Source organism: Arvicanthis niloticus, chromosome 7 (genome assembly GCF_011762505.2).
Source record: "Arvicanthis niloticus isolate mArvNil1 chromosome 7, mArvNil1.pat.X, whole genome shotgun sequence".
Taxonomy (NCBI): Eukaryota; Metazoa; Chordata; class Mammalia; order Rodentia; family Muridae; genus Arvicanthis; species Arvicanthis niloticus.
This window is the reverse complement of record NC_047664.1, coordinates 87817837-87834107: the sequence shown is the minus strand read 5'-3', so window position 1 is coordinate 87834107 and position 16271 is coordinate 87817837. Positions and strand designations below refer to the sequence as shown.

Sequence of the window (16271 nt, the reverse complement as noted above, 5' to 3'; positions counted from 1 at the left end):
ACTTAATACTGGTGCCCACTCTGCCCATAGGCTTCATATCCGTCAGTTTTTTTCAAACCTTCAAGTACATCAGATTGGGTGCCTTTTAAAAACATATTCTTAGGCTAGATCTCCAGACATTGGCTCAGTGTAACCAGGAAATTTTATTTTAACTAATACTTCGAGTGATCACTAGACTACACAGGCAAACACTGGTCTCAGACCCTGTATTGCCAGCCGTAGCTACTCCCTTCCAGTGACCAAAGTACAGTATAGAATCGTCTTTATAGTTACATACATAATAGATACACTAAGGCTACAAGATAGTGAAAGAAGGAGGGAGGATAAGATTAAGAGATGGAAAGACCAAACACAGAGCTCTTCTTCATGTTAGTAATCACAAATATATTCTTTGCTTTTACACAAAAGAAGGTTTTGAGAAAACATTGCTTTGTTCTGGGATATATCCAAGTTTCTTGAGGGAGGCACTTGAGACTTGAGTGTATTTTCAAGGAAATAGTGACTTACATTATCCAGTAACCTTTGAGGGGAAAAGGGAGTCAGGTCTTATGTATCCCAGGCTGACCTTAGATTTCTGTGTAGTCCAGGCTGACCTTTGATTTGCTATGAAGCCAAGGTTGGATTTGAACTCACCATCTTTTTGCTTCTACCTCTCTAGTACTCAGCTATTAATCCATTAATTCTCAGTCTGTGTACTATAGACCAAGTCAGTCATTTAGAAACTATAGTTGGGGTGAGAAACCATAAGTGGTTGATATTTGTTCTGATTTCCATAAATACCACAAATGTCCTTTTAGTTGAGTTTATTTTTCTGATAGATAAAATTGCTCCCATGATTCCAGTTATGCTTTCTGCCCACTCCCCCCTCTTTTCTGTCCTTTTTTTTCCCTGCATAATAATGTTCTGGGGTTTCATATCTCTGTTGCTTCCTGCGTTTAGGCTGCCTACTTATGACCCTGAAATATTGATTATTGCCTCTCAAAAATCCAGAAGACAGAGAATTAAAGATAAGAATAAAAATAATACACATGTGCTGCAATTACATAAAATGTAGTCATCCTGTTTCCAAGACAGAAAATTCTAGGATATTGGAGATGGGGGTAGGAGTTTCTCTACCCCAAAACTCAGGTTTGTTTGTTTGTTTGTTTTTTTTTTCATTTGAAAGTAATTAAGTGAAAAAGATTGAGGCCAAATACTCCAGTGACTCGTTTTCCAATTGAGACAACATGGATATTGTAGTACATGGCTCTGAAAGGAGTCACTAGACAGAAAAGCAGAAAGCTGGTCTGTCCTATTAGAGTAAAATGCAACATTAGGTCAGGATCTGTTAATTGCATAATCTACTTGTGTGTCTGAACTTATAAGATAACTGAAAGTGGTAAGAGTAAGCACATGGATGCTTAAATATGATAACTTGTTCATTAAAGACTACAGAGAAACTGCTATAGGTTACTCTTAGGAACCTGAAAGGCCTTAATTACTTCTGTTTCTTCATTTCTTTTTTCTCTTTCCCTGCAGTCATCATTCCAGCTGTAACAAATGTCAAACAATTGATTTGACGACTAATATGAGTATATGTAATTGACAAAGTTGAGAACTCATATTTAAACATTCTCAATAGAGTCTTGACTCAACATTCTAGTTATCTTGGGGTTCATACATTGCTGAAGCACAAATGATCCATCAAATCCCAGCTTTATAGGAAAGCTTTGTATTAGAGAGAAATGCCTAAGTATGAACCATGTGCTTCTTTCCAGTGTAGCATACAGTTTAAATCTGAAGCATCATTGTGCTTACTGCAGCTCACCTGTTCTGGGGTGTTATTTTAAGAAAGCAGAAGCAGCATCATTTGCACACCCCTTATAGACACACACTTGGCTGGGGCTTTTTGCCTTCAGTCTTTCAAAAGTGAAGACAAGATGAAGACCCACTTGCTTCTCTTGGGAGTTCTGGCCATTTTTGTTAAGGCTGTCCTTGTAACAGGTAGGTGGTACCTATACAATAAAGCCAAATAAAAGGGAAAATATAGAACAGATAGGCGTTTCAGGTCTAAAGACAAATCTACTCCTCTACTGGCTAGCTGGACAGCTAGCTGCCTTCTAATCTCAATAGGCAGTGATATATATACAGACAAGATTCATTGTATTCTCTTTGTTCTTTGTTCTTCTGTTTGGCTACTCCAGCCTTTAGCATAAGAAAATAAATATTTGGGGGGTATCTGTAGATAGCCGCACTTATAAATTCCCATGTGTAAGTTTAAAACCAATAGCCCTCTCCTTGAGTCTCTTTAATTTAATTCTAGAGAAGTGAAGTAATAACTGTGGTAATTATGATATAGACTGTATTTTGATTTTTATCTCCACAGAGAAATGGAATCAGAGGGTGAATATTGACTCTCAGAGTTAAAGCTTCAGTACATACCTATGCATTTATTCATTTTTCTGTATAGTGACATTATACATCAAAATGAACTCATAGCTAAGAATATTTTCTAAGCAGTTTTTTCAGCAGAACGTTGTAGACAATTCTTTACACTGATATATGCTCTCTCCTTGAATAGAGTTCTTCTAGGAGATATTAATGCAGGTCTTGTTGTTCTTTCTCGTGGAATCTGTGTATTGACTGTGATTATTATTATGAAAAATATCGATATTTTAGGAAAGCTTTGGTGGAGAATATTAAATCTTACAAAATAAAATAGTCTTGGGAGAAAAGATACTTCTTCCAATATGATTTAAGGGAAATAAATGTTTACAGGAAGAAATGGGAATTGTGGAAGAACTCGGTGTTTGCAGTTGGGTTTATAAGGACTGACACCTCATGGTTAACTTTCAAGAATCCTTTGATTGGGAAATAGTCTAGGTTTATGTTTTATTTTTCATTTTGGTGTTTTCATTGAATTCTACCATGTGCCGTCACTAAAATAATTAGAAGCATTAGATATAAAGCAGAATTCCTTCAGCCTAGCTGCTCTTGAATTTTTCCAATGAAGAAAAAGAAAATTTCTTGTAGACTTTTTTGCTCTTTTAGGTTAGAAAAGAAAACAAACAGAAACACTAGGACTTATGAACAATAAAAATTAAAGTTTTTGATCCAGGCATGGTGGCACATACTTGCAATCTCAGCACTCAGGAGATAGAAGCAGGGGATGGAGAATCAACCCACAACTGCATAGTGAGTTTCAGGCTAGCCTGGGCTGCATGAGACTCTGTCTGCTATCTTCAGGTAAGAAAGGCAGATTAACTCATCTTAGCACATACGCACTTTAAAAAAAAAGACAGACAATTTCTCTTTATGTAATGCAGGGTGTCCTGGAAGTTCCCAGGTAGCCCCGGCAGGCCTTGAATTTTCCATCCTCCCTCCTCTATTTCCCAAGTGCTGGAATAGCAGGCCTGCACCGTGACACCAAAGACAACATAGAGTTCTGTTTCCCTTTTTCATGACATATTTTACCTTTCAAACCCAAGGTGACGATGAAGGCACCGTTCTTGCTGACAACAAATGCATGTGTACCCGAGTTACTTCTAGGATCATCCGTTCTGCCGAAGATCCTAATGAGGACATTGTGGAGAGACACATCCGAATTGTGTATGTGGCACTCGTGTTTCTTTTCTTTTCTCTGTTATAAGAAGATATGTCATTAAGCTTCCTTTTCTTTTAAAAGAGAATCATGTAAGGTTTTCTGAAGCAGATCCCTATATCAGGGAGGGGTCTTGACAGTGCTTGCCTTGTTTAACTGTAGTGTCTTCAACCCTCTTTTGATATGTAACACGTTTAATGAGATTGAGTCAGGAGTTAGATGAAATTAAGTTTGATAACAATGAAATTTTACAGAAGTTGAAACAAAGGGAACCAGAGGCTCCTCTTTAGTCACCTGCACGCCCGTTTGTATGCAGTGATTTCAGTTATTCTTTACCAGCTTAAACTGCAACTTCAGGTGACAGTAAACATCCACTTTTGTTCCATAATTATTGACTTTTAAGTATTACACATTGTGTTCCTAAAAGACTAATTAAAATCGATTAAATTGACTTTGCACTCATACATTGGATTCACTTATTAATTTTATTTCTCATATAGCCCAGACTTATATACTTAGTAGCACTTAATCATTAGCAAGAATACTGAAAATACTTGAGAACCATGATTTCTCCTTATCCAATCAGTAACAAGTTTTTCTTGCTAAATACTCCCACCTTAATAGTTTTCTCCAATCAAGTACTTTTTATAAGAAAAGAACATAGCAGTTAATTCCAGCTATCAATAGGAAAATTATGTTTAAAAAATTGTTTCAAGGTCTAGCCACATCAGTTTGTAACTGTGCACTCTTACAAATATCAAATTATTTGTCTACTCCAAATCTAAAAGTTCTCATCTTTAAATAGAAGAAAAAACAAGCCTTCTTTAGAGGATTATTATAAAAAATTGAGAATATCTATTGTTTGTAGAGGTTGTGTAGTACCTGTCACGTATTTTAACAATACTGTTATTTACTTAACTATGTGTTTGATAATCTTATATTATGGTCCTGATAAAATGCTGTGGAGCTTGCTTTCCCCAGTGTTGTTATCAGTATGCATTACACACGTGTCTTACCTCCTTACAAAGCTTAGTATAACTCTTGATTCTTTCCTCTATTTCATTTCTGCTAAACAAAATGAAACAAAACACCAAGCTCCAGGAGTCCTGGATGGTGCCTTTATTTCTCCACCTTCACAGTGGTTTTTACCTTTTCTGTTTTTACATCTACTGGATCCTCTGTTTAAGGATTCTTTCTGTTACCCCTTTAAAGCTTGGTTAACTTCCTCAGTCCGTGTGTCTAAATTTAGCCATTGCGTTCCATGGGAGGTTTTCTGAAACAGCTTCCTATAGCAAGGAGGAATCTTGAAAGCGATTGTCTTGTTTATTTTTTTTTTTTGACACAACTGTTTTTTGCCAAAATATTGTAGAAATTTATTTATTTAATTGGAATTCAAAGTATGATTTAAAATGAATTTTGGAGGGTCTTTTTTTTTTTTTTTAAATTTAAGTCCAGGTGTTATCCCCCTCCCAGTCTGCCCTCTGTCTGTTCCTCATCCCATTTCTCCCCCCTAGGAACCCACCCCAATCTCCAAGAAGATGTCCTTACTCCCACCCCCTCCCCCCAGACCTCCCCACTTCCTGGGGCTTCACTTAAAATTTTTATTATTTTATTTATTTACATCCCAAATGTTGCTCCCCCTCCAGGTCCCCGATCCCAGAGTTCTCCACCCCTTCCCCTTTCCTTTAGCCTCTGAGAGAGTACCCCCACCGTCATCCACCTTCTCTGGCATCAAGTCTACAGGATTAGGCACATCCTCTCTCACTGAGGCCAGAAAAGGCAGTCACTCCTCTGCTACTTATGTGCCAGAGGCCGTTAGCTCCTTCAGTCTGTCCCCTAACTCTTCCATAGGGGTCCCAAACCTCAGTCTAATGATTTGCTGTTTATGTGCATCTGTCTCAGTCAGCTGCTGCTAGAGCCTTTTAGAGGACAGCCATGCTAGGCTCCCATAGACAAGCACAACACAGCATCAGTAATAGTGTCAGGGTTTGTTTAAATGTATTATTTTTAATGCACTTTTGCCATGTAGTACCTTAATGAGATTGAATCATGACTTAAGGTTGAGTTTTGTTAACAAGCTTGAGGAAATTTTACAGAAGTTGAAAACGAAAGATTTCAAAGCTCTTGGAAGTTATAGATTCTCACAGAGACATGCAATTAGAGAGAATTAGCTCATGACATTGCATATAAACCATATTGAAGAACCACTTATGTTTGAATCTCCAGGGGGACAATTGCCCAAATAGGCATTTAATTCATCTCTTACTTGTATTATATTCTACTGAAATCAAATAATTTAGTTACATCTTGATGTGTTGTGATGTTTCCTGACAGTATATTGCCATGGCTGTGTCATTGTGGCACCATTCCCAACTCTCTTGCTTACTGTAATGATGTGGCTTTTTGGAAGTTACTTACCTAATTTGAACATTATTCTGAGCTGTAAAAAAGGATAATTATGGCTAGATATATACATATTTGGGGTTATAACTATAATAACTTATACAAGAACAGTATTTGGCTTATAGTAGAATCCTATAAATGTTTATTTCTCTGTCATTCCCATTATTGAAAACCTTCCCTGATGTTAATGAGATGGCTTAGTTCATAAATATGTTTATCCGACAACTTTGATCTCCAGAACACTGCCTGGTGGAAGGAGAGGACTAACTCCCACAGGTTACTTCTGACCTCTACATGTGCACAGTGACATGAGCACACTCGCCATCAACACATACAGATAGTAAATAAACAAGGGGCAAAGAACTTATCATAAGAGCCTTTATAACCAAATAAAAGAATGCATACATTTATTCTTCAAATTTTTTATTTGGTGAATAGTCAATGTTGAAGGTTAGCACTGGGAATACAATATAAATCATATAAAGTAGTCTATGCTGAACTGAGAATGGTAACGCACATGAGTAATCTCAGCATTAGGGAGATGGGGCAGAAGAATCAGGAGTTCAAGGTCATCCTTTGCTACAAACTGAGTTTGAAGCAAATCTGAGCTATATGAAATACCATCTCAGTAATGAAACAAATCAAAACTAAACCAGACAATTCCTTCAAAACAAATGGACAAAACGAAAATATAATAAAATTCACCCCTAAATTAAAACAATCAAACAACTCCACCAACAAACCATAAAATAAAACATGCCCCAGAAGAATTGCATGGATATGGTGTTGCACACAATGTATATGGAGACAAAACACCTATACATATAAAATAAATAGAAATAATTTATCATGTGTACATCTTCAAAAATATAGATATTTTTGCTTGTTCATTCTATAAGCAATGAACACCTTCTGCACACCACACATGTAGCCGTATATAGCCTAGGAAACCAACTAGTGTATAGACAATAACCTGATATGTAAAGTATAACAAGTTATTGTAAAACCCATGTAATGGTTTATAATTGGGTAAGGTGATGATAAGTACTAGTATAATTAAACAGTAAATACTGATCTGTTAAGATGTACTACCAGAAACAACAATATCTGTACTGAATTATTCTTCTGTTCTCTCTCTCTTTTCAGTGTCCCTTTGAACAACAGGGAGAATATCTCCGATCCCGACTCCCCACTGAGAAGGAACTTTGTATACCATTTGTCAGATGTGTAAGATTTTCTTCATACTTACATATGCTGAAGTTAATAACCTTTGACTTTATTAATAATATTTCTGAAAATACATTGGGGTGTAAACATTGACAAACGCCTGAACTTTAGGACACACTGATTCTTAGGCTAGTGATTAGGTACTGAAACTTCATAAAACTCGGTCCCAGAAAAATAGTAGTGATAAGTTTATTCTAAAGGAGAAATTATTGTCATTTCTATAGAAGGAACCAATTTACTTCAACATTTAAGTAAGTAGTGTTTAGCTTTTAGTATTCATGTATTTCTTTGGAGATGATATACTCCAATGTTAAACAGTTAAAAAAATTCTCTCACTGGGCCTGGTGGCACCTGGCTTTAACCCTAGCACTCAGGAGGCAGAGGTAGATGAATTTCTGAGTTTGAGGCCAGTGTGGTCTACAGAATGCTTCTTAGGTCTGCCAGGGCTATGCAGAGAAACTCTGCCTTGAATCATCCTCCTCCCCTCCAAAATAACACACAAAATCTCCCCTCAGGAGTATGGTGCAGGAACAGGAGGACTGACGGTCCCAGGCCAGCCCAAGCAACATAGTGAGACACTGTTCCCCTAAATATATTTGTATGTACATGCATATGTATATATTAATATATATAGATTCCTCTCGTCACTGACACTGAGTTAATTGAACCATTACATAGCTCCCGATGAACTCATAAGTGGAAGCTGCTCTATAGCATAGGTAAGATGAGCCTCTCAGCAAGTCCTTAGTTATATTGCTTATGTCCAGGTATTTTTACATGAAAGACTCAGAATTTTATAAAGTATTACGTGCTGTGCAGATGATTAGATCTGGAAAGAATCATCATTTACTGTAGGTTAGAGCTGCAAGAACAAGCAGATATCAGATAACATGTTCAGTGACTTGTATATTGGGATAGTATTTGCTGGGGGATTTCTAATGCATGTATATGTTTTCAGCTGTAAGAAATGTGATCCTGTGGAAGTGGAGCTGGAAGATCAGGTTGTTACTGCCACCCAGAGCAATATCTGCAATGAAGACAATGGTGTTCCTGAGACCTGCTACATGTATGACAGGAACAAGTGCTACACCACTATAGTCCCACTTAGATATCGTGGTGAGATCAAAAAGGTGCAAGCAGCCTTGACCCCTGACTCTTGCTACCCTGACTAGTTTGAGTCACTTGCCACTCAGCTCTTTGTCTTTAGAGGCTCTCCATTTGCACCCAGAACTTATCTCACTGCTAGTGAATTTGAAACCAGGATTTTTTTTCATGGTATAAAACTAACCTTCCCTTTCAATAGAATATCAGCATTGCTGTCACTATTATGTAATTCTTTCTCAATTCTAAGTAGTAAATCCTCATGCCTGCTCAAGGAGGTATGTTTAAGAGTACATTTTCTAGTTTTTAAAATTGTAAGCTAGGGGAGAAAGTAAAATTCCAAGAGTAAAAATCCAGAGACATAATGAAATTCAGTCCTTTCTTTCCTTCCTTTGCTGTGGAGAGCTGGAGCTTTTGCACATCCTACATCAGTCTTTCTCTTGCTATCTCACTGTGTAGAGAAAACATACAGTAAACATATCACCATTAGAAGTTATAAAGGACACATTTTGGAACTATTTACTAATATTTATGAAAGACATTTGCTGAAAGTGATATAATTTGATGCAAAAATGAAAAAATGAATGTTGATAGAATACATAGACTTGACATTAAATTTTCTTGATAATTTTTTTGACAGTGAGATTATTGTCTGAAATTCTTAGGGAAATCTTTAGTGTCTCAGCTGAATCTAATGAAATTTGTATTCCAAAATATGTATTCTCTAGTACAGTTTGAACAATTAAATAGAGTGATAAGCATATACCTGTGTGAAATGATTTGTTGGAAAAAAATTTACTTGTGTTTAATCTTCTTATATATAAATTAAATATATTATTGGCAAACAGTTTGTAAGTATGATGCAATGGTACATTCATCACTTAGTTTGTATGAGTACATATTTGTGAAATCTTTGTCATTTCACAGATAAAATTAAGTACAAAGGCAGGGTCCATAACACATAGTAAGTACCTTTTGGAAGTAGGAGATGTACTCTGTGGTAGGGAACTTGCTTATCATGCTAAAGGCCTTGAGTTTGATCTCCAGCACTGGAAAGCAAAGCAAAGCAAAGCAAAGCAAAGCAAAGCAAAACCAACACCACATAACTTTATATAGCTTCATCCAAGTAGAAAAATCTCATTTAAATGGTGGGCTTATTTCAAAGTAATAACTTGTCACATACAAAGAAACATGGTAGAAAGCCATGGTCAGTTGATGTATTTATCTAAGGGCACTATGGGAAGCATCTGCCAGTTCAGAGGCCGTCATGAAGATGCTCTGGCCTGGGAACAGAGGTGCACTTCCTAGGTCTGGGCTGTGTACTCGCAGTGTCTGTGAGGTCTAGCTGGCAACGCTAATGGCCCACGTTGAAATTTATATTCTCATATGGCTGAATTAATACCAGGCAAGGTAACTAAATTTAAGATCATTGCTTCTTCTCCTTCTGCTTCTTTCTCCTCCTTCTTCCCCTTCCCTTTCCCCTTCCCCTTCCTCTTCCTCCTCTTCCTCCTCCTCCTTCTTAAGTTTTATTTATTTTATATATGTGAGTACACTGTTGCTGTCTTCAGACACACCACAAGAGGGCATCGGATTCCATTACAGATGGTTGTGAGCTACCATGTGGTTACTAGGAATTGAACTCAGGACCTCTGATAGAGCAGTCAGTGCTCTTAACTGCTGAGCCATCTCTCCAGCTCCAAGATCATTGCTTTCTTAAAAATGAAATTACAAATAACTATTTCATAGATTTTTTTATAAGAATGATGATACATTCTATAAACATATATGCATTTATAGGTCATATAATATGGCAGTCATAGTAATTAGCCATTAGATATTATAATAGTAAATTATAATTATGTGTGAATTTTTTTGGATCCTCTCTGATAAGACAACTAGTGAAAAATACAAATAATGTGTTGTAGTTATTAATTTCAGATACTGAAGGATGTAGAAAAGTAGATTACTAATTTCTTCCCCTAGAGATGCTGATTAAGTGGTTTCGGGTGCAGAATCTAGAGAAATTGCAACTCTTGGAAATTCCCAAATTCTGCTGCTGTGGGGAATGGCTCAATTGTACTATCAGGATTATGAGCCTCCACTGCCACCTAGTGGTTGGATTGCAAGGTGAACTGACCAGGAGGGTTTGTGTGTGTGTGTGTGTGTCTCCTTTAACCCTCATAGGATTATAAAAAGAGTTCTATCTTCATTTTATAAATAGCATGCCTTAAGTTCTTTGAAGATTATATTTATTTATTTAGTATGTGTCCCTGAAACAAGAATATGTTCATATATGTGTGTGTGTGCTTGTGTGTCACTTAGGGTAGCTTTTGTAGTAAATAGCACTCTGTCGGCCACAGTATCCCCACTGCTATGGGTTGTACCCCCAAAACCATGAACCACCTTCCTTCCTTAAGTTGTTGTGATAAATTTTTATTTTTTATTGGATATTTTATTTACATCTCAGATGTTATCCCCTTACCCTATTTCTCCCCCTCGCCCAGGAACCCCCTATCCCATCCCCTCCTCCTGCTTCTATGAGGATGTGACCCCACCTACCCCCCACTCCCACATCCTCACCCTTGAATTTCCACACACTCGGCGCCCAGCCTTCATGGGACCAAGGATCTCCTCTTACACCTATGCCTGACAAGGCCATCCTCCCCTACATATACAGTTGGAGCCATGGGTCCCTCCCTATGTTCTCCCTGGCTGGTGGTTTAGACTCTGGGGAGCTCTGGTTGGTTGGCATTGTTGCTCTTCTCATGGGGGCACAAACCCTTTCAGCTCCTTTAGTCTTCTCTCTAACTCCTCCTTTGGGAAACTCCTGATCAGATCAATAGTTAGCTGTGAGCATTCCCCTCTGAATATCTCGGACTCTTGCAGACTTCTAATGAAACAGCTATATCAGGCTCCTGTCAGCATGTACTTCCTGACATCCATATCGGCCTCTGTCTTTGGTGACTGCACATGGGATGGATACCCAGGTGGAATGGTCTCCAGAAGGCCCCTCCTTCAGTTTCTGTCCCACATTTTGTCTCCATATTTGCTCCCTTGAGTATTTTGTTACTCCTTCTAAGAAGGACCGAAGCACCCACACTTGTTCTTCCTTCTTCATGAGCTTCATGTGGTCTGTGAGTTGAATCTTGGGTATTTTAAGCTTCTGGGCTAATATCCAGTTATCAGTAAGTGAATACCATGTGTGTTCTTTTGTGATTGGGTTACCTCACTCAGGATGATATTTTCTAGTTCCATCTATTTATCTAAGAATTTCTTGAATTCATTGTTTTTAATAGTTAATACTCTGTTGTGTAAATGTACCACAGGTTTTTTTTTTTTTTTTTTTTTTTTTTTTTTTTTTTTTTTTTTTTTTTTTGTATCCATTCCTCTGTTGAGGGACAGAGGAATAGATACAATGGGTTCTGTTAGGTTCTTTCCAGCTTCTGACTCTTATAAATAAGGCTGCTATGAACATAGTGGAGCACGTGTCCTTGTTATATGTTGGAGCATCTTCTGTGTATATGCTCAGGAATGGTATAGCTGGGTCCTCAGGTAATCTATGTCCAATTTTCTGAGGAATCGCCAGACTGATTTCCAGAGTGGTTGCACCATCTTGCAATCCCACTAACATGTGGGATTGGTAAAGATATTTTCCGAATCTGTTGGTTGCCGTTTTGTCTTATTGACAATGTCCTTTGCTTTACAGAAGCTTTGCAATTTTATGAGGTCCCATTTGTCAATTCTTGATCTTAGAGCATAAGCCATTGGTGTTCTGTTCAGGAACTTTTCTCCTGTGCCTAGGAGTCTTCCCCACCTTTTCTTTTACTGGTTTCAGTGTATCTGGTTTTACATGAAGGTCCTTTATCCACTTGGACTTGAGCTTTGTACAAGGAGATAAAAATGGATCGATTTGCATTTTCTACATGCTGACCTCCAGTTGAGCCAGCACCACTTGTTGAAAATGCTGTCCTTTTCCACTGGATGGCTTTAGCTCCTTTGTCAAAGATCAAGTGACCATAGGTGTGTGGGTTCATTTCTGGATCTTCAGTTCTGTTCCACTGATCTTCTTGCCTGTCTCTGTACCAATACCATGCAGTTTTTATTACTATTGCTCTGTAGTACAGTTTGAGGTCAGGGATGGTGATTCCCCCAGAAGTTTTTTTATTGTTGAGAATAGTTCTCACTATCCTGGGTTTTTTGTTTTTCCAAATGAATTTGCAAATTGCTCTTTCTGTCTCTATGAAGAATTGATTTGGAATATTGATGAGGATTACATTGAATCTATAGATTGCTTTTGGCAAGATGGCCAGTTTTACTATATTAATCCTGCCAATCCACGAGCATGGGAGATCTTTCCATCTTCTGAGATCTTCTTCGATTTCTTTCTTCAGAGACTTGAAGTTCTTGTCATACAGATCTTTCACTTGCTTGGTTAGATTCACAGCAAGATATTTTATATGATTTGTGACTATTGTGAAGGGTGTCATTTCCCTACTTTCTTTCTCAGCCTGTTTATGAGTAGAGGAAGTACTTTGAGTAGAGGAAGGCTACTGATTTGTTTGAGTTGATTTTATATTCAGCCACTTTGCTGAAGTTGTTGATCATGTTTAGAAGTTCTCTGGTGGAAGTTTTAGGGTCACTTAAGTATACTATCATATCATCTGCAAACAGTGAAATTTTGACTTCTTCGTTTCCTATTTGTATCCCTTTGACTTCCTTTTGTTGTCTAATCACTCTGGTTAGGACTTCCAGTACTATATTGAATAGGTAGGGTGAGAGTGGGCAGCCTTGTCTAGTCTTTGATCTTAGTGGGATTGCTTCAAATTTCTCTTCATTTAGTTTGATGTTGGCTACTGGTTTGCTGTATATTGCTTTTACTATGTTTAGGTATGGGTCTTGCATTCCTGATCTTTCCAAGATTTTTACCATGATGGGATGTTGAATTTTGTCAAATGCTTTCTCAGCATCTAGTGAGATGATCATGTGGTTTTTTCTTTGAGTTTGTTTATATAGTGGATTACATTGATGGATTTCCAAATATTGAACCATCCCTGCATTCCTGGGATAAAGCCTACTTGATCATGATGGATGATTGTCTTGATGTGTTCTTGGATTCGGTTTGCCAGAATTTTATTGAGTAATTTCGCATAGATATTCATAAGGGAGATTGGTCTGAAGTTCTCTTTCTTTGTTGGGTCTTTGTGAGGTTTAGGTATGAATATGATTGTAGCTTCATAGAACGAATTGGGTAGTGTTCTTTCTGTTTCTATTCTGTGGAATAGTTTGAAGAGAATTGGTATTAAGTCTTCCTTGAAGGTTTGATAGAGTTCTGAACTAAAACCATCTGGTTCTGGGCTTTTTTTGGTGGGGAGACTTTTAATGACTGCATCTATTTCTTTAGGGGTTATGGGACTGTTTAGATGGTTTATCTGCTCCTGATTTAATTTAGACACTTGGTATCTGTCTAGAAAATTGTCCATTTCATCCAGATTTTCCAATTTTGTTGAGTATAGGCCTTTGTAGTAGGATCTGACGATTTTTTAAAATTTCCTCAGTTTCTGTTGTTATGTCACCCTTTTCAGTTCTGATTTTGTTAATTTGGATACTGTCTCTGTGCCGTCTTGTTAGTCTGGCTAAGGGTTTATCTATCTTGTTGATTTCCTCAAAGAACCAGGTTTTGTTGATATTTTTATAGTTCTTTCTGTTTCTACTTGGTTGATTTCAGCCCTGAGTTTGATTATTTCCTGCTGTATACACCTCTTGGGTGTATTTGCTTCTTTTTGTTCTAGAGCTTTCAGGTGTGCTGTCAAGTTGTTAATGTATGCTCTCTCCAGTTTGTTTTTGTAGGCACTTAGAGCTCTGAGTTTTCCTCTTAGCTCTGCTTTCATGAAGTCCCACAAGTTTTGGTATGATGTGTCCTCATTTTCATTAAATTCTAAAAAGTTTTTAATTTCTTTATTTATTTCTTCCTTGAAATAAATCATTGAGTATAGCGTTGTTCAGTTTCCACGCATATGTGGGCTTTCCATTGTTTTTGTCATTATTAAAGACCAGCCTTAGTCCGTGGTGATCTGATAGGATGCCATTCAATTGTTTCAATCTTTTTGCATCTATTGAGGACTGTTTTGTGACCAATTATATGGTCTGCTTTGGAGAAGGTACCATGAGGTGCTGAGAAAAAGGTATATTCTTTTGTTTTAGGATGAAATGTTCTATAGTTACCTGTTAAATCCATTTGGTTCATAACTTCTGTTAATTTCATTGTGTCTCTATTTAGTTTCTGTTTCCATGATCTGTCCATTGCCGAGAGTGGGGTGTTGAAATCCCCCACTATTATTGTGTGAGGTGCAATGTATTCTTTGAGGTTTAGTAAAGTTTCTTTTATGTATGTGGGTGCCCTTTTATTGGAGCATAGATGTTCAGAACTGAGAGTTCATCTTGGTAGATTTTTCCTTTTATGAGTATGAAGTGTTCTTCTTTATCTTTTTTGATTACTTTTGGTTAAAAGTCGACTTTATTTAATTTTTTTTTTTTTTTTTTTTTTTTTTTTTTTTTTTTTTTTTTGGTTTTTCGAGACAGGGTTTCTCTGTATAGCCCTGGCTGTCCTGGAACTCACTCTGTAGACCAGGCTGGCCTCAAACTCAGAAATCTGCCTGCCTCTGCCTCCCAAGTGCTGGGATTAAAGGCGTGCACCACTACCACCCGGCTTATTTGATATTAGAATGGCTACTCCAGTTGGTGTCTTGGGACCATTTGCTTGGAAAATTGTTTTCCATCCTTTTACTCTGAGTGTCTGTCTTTGTCACTGAGGTGCGTTTCCTGTATGCAGCAAAGTTCTGGGTCCTGTTTATATATCCAGTCTGATAGTCTATGTCTTTTTTTTTTTTGGAGAATTGAGTCCAATGAGGTTAAGATATATTAAGGAAAAATGATTGTTGCTTCCTGTTATTTTTGTTATTATAGGTGGAATTATGTTTGTGTAACTATCTTCTTTTGGGATTGTTGGAAGATTACTTCTGTGCTTTTTCTAGGTTGTAGTTTCCCTCTTTGTGTTGGAGTTTTCCATCAATTATTCTTTGAAGTGCTGGATTTGTGGGAAGATATTGTGTCAATTTGGTTTTTCTATCTATAGTGATTGAGAGTTTTGCTGGGTATAGTAGTCTGGGCTGGCATTTGTGTTCTCTTAGGGTTTGTATGATATCATTCCAGGATCTTCTGGCTTTTATAGTCTCTGGTGAGAAGTCTGGTGTAATTCTTATAGGTCTGCCTTTATATGTTACTTTACCTTTTCCTCTTACTGCTTTTAGTATTTTTCTTTGTTTTGTGCATTTGATGTTTTGATTATTATGTGACAAGAGGTATATCTTTTTCTGGTCTAGTCTATTTGGAGTTCTGTAGGATTCTTGTATGTTCATGGACATCTCTTTCTTTAGGTTAGGGAAGTTTTTCTCTATAATTTTGTTGAAGATATTTACTGGCTCTCTAATTTGGGAATCTTCACCCTCATCTATACCTATTATCCTTAGGTTTGGTCTTCTCATTGTGTCCTGGATTTCCTGGTTGTTTTGGGTTAGGAGCTTTTTGCATTTTGCATTTTCTTTGACAGTTGTGTCAATGTTTTCCATGGTATCTTCTGCACATGATATTCTCTCTTCTATCTCTTGTATTCTGTTGGTGATGCTTGCTTCTATGACTCCTGACCTCTTTCCTAAGTTTTCTATCTCCAGGGTTGTCTCCCTTTGAGATTTCTTTATTGTTTCTACTTCCATTTCCTGGTTTTGTTTAATTCCTTCACCTGTTTTGTTGTGTTTTCTTGCAGTTCTTTAAGAGTTTTTTGCATTTCATCTTCAAGGGCTTCCACCTGTGTTCGCCTGTACTTCTTTATGGGAGTTATTTATGTCCTTCTTAAAGTCCTCTATCATCATCAGAAGTGATTTTAATTCTCAATTCCGCATTTCTG

General features: G+C 37.3%; 1 protein-coding gene across 1 annotated transcript; it reads left to right on the top strand.

The window, feature by feature from the left end:
• The first annotated feature begins 1822 nt into the window (after positions 1 to 1822).
• Jchain (joining chain of multimeric IgA and IgM) lies at positions 1823 to 9074 on the top strand. The gene is made up of 4 exons (XM_076938756.1): positions 1823 to 1983; positions 3468 to 3588; positions 7130 to 7210; positions 8169 to 9074. The coding sequence occupies exons 1-4, from the start codon at positions 1920 to 1922 to the stop codon at positions 8380 to 8382; spliced, it is 480 nt and encodes a 159-aa protein (XP_076794871.1). The 5' UTR covers positions 1823 to 1919; the 3' UTR covers positions 8383 to 9074.
• Positions 9075 to 16271: the final 7197 nt, after the last annotated feature.

What these genes read in the sequence shown, in the direction of transcription:
- Jchain (XM_076938756.1), top strand. Translation starts at nt 1,920, where the DNA reads ATGAAGACCCACTTGCTTCTCTTGGGAGTTCTGGCCATTTTTGTTAAG. An exon ending in TAAGGCTGTCCTTGTAACAG is followed by an intron (nt 1,984 to 3,467) that starts GTAGGTGGTACC and finishes TTCAAACCCAAG; the next exon opens with GTGACGATGAAGGCACCGTT. An exon ending in GTATACCATTTGTCAGATGT is followed by an intron (nt 7,211 to 8,168) that starts GTAAGATTTTCT and finishes ATATGTTTTCAG; the next exon opens with CTGTAAGAAATGTGATCCTG.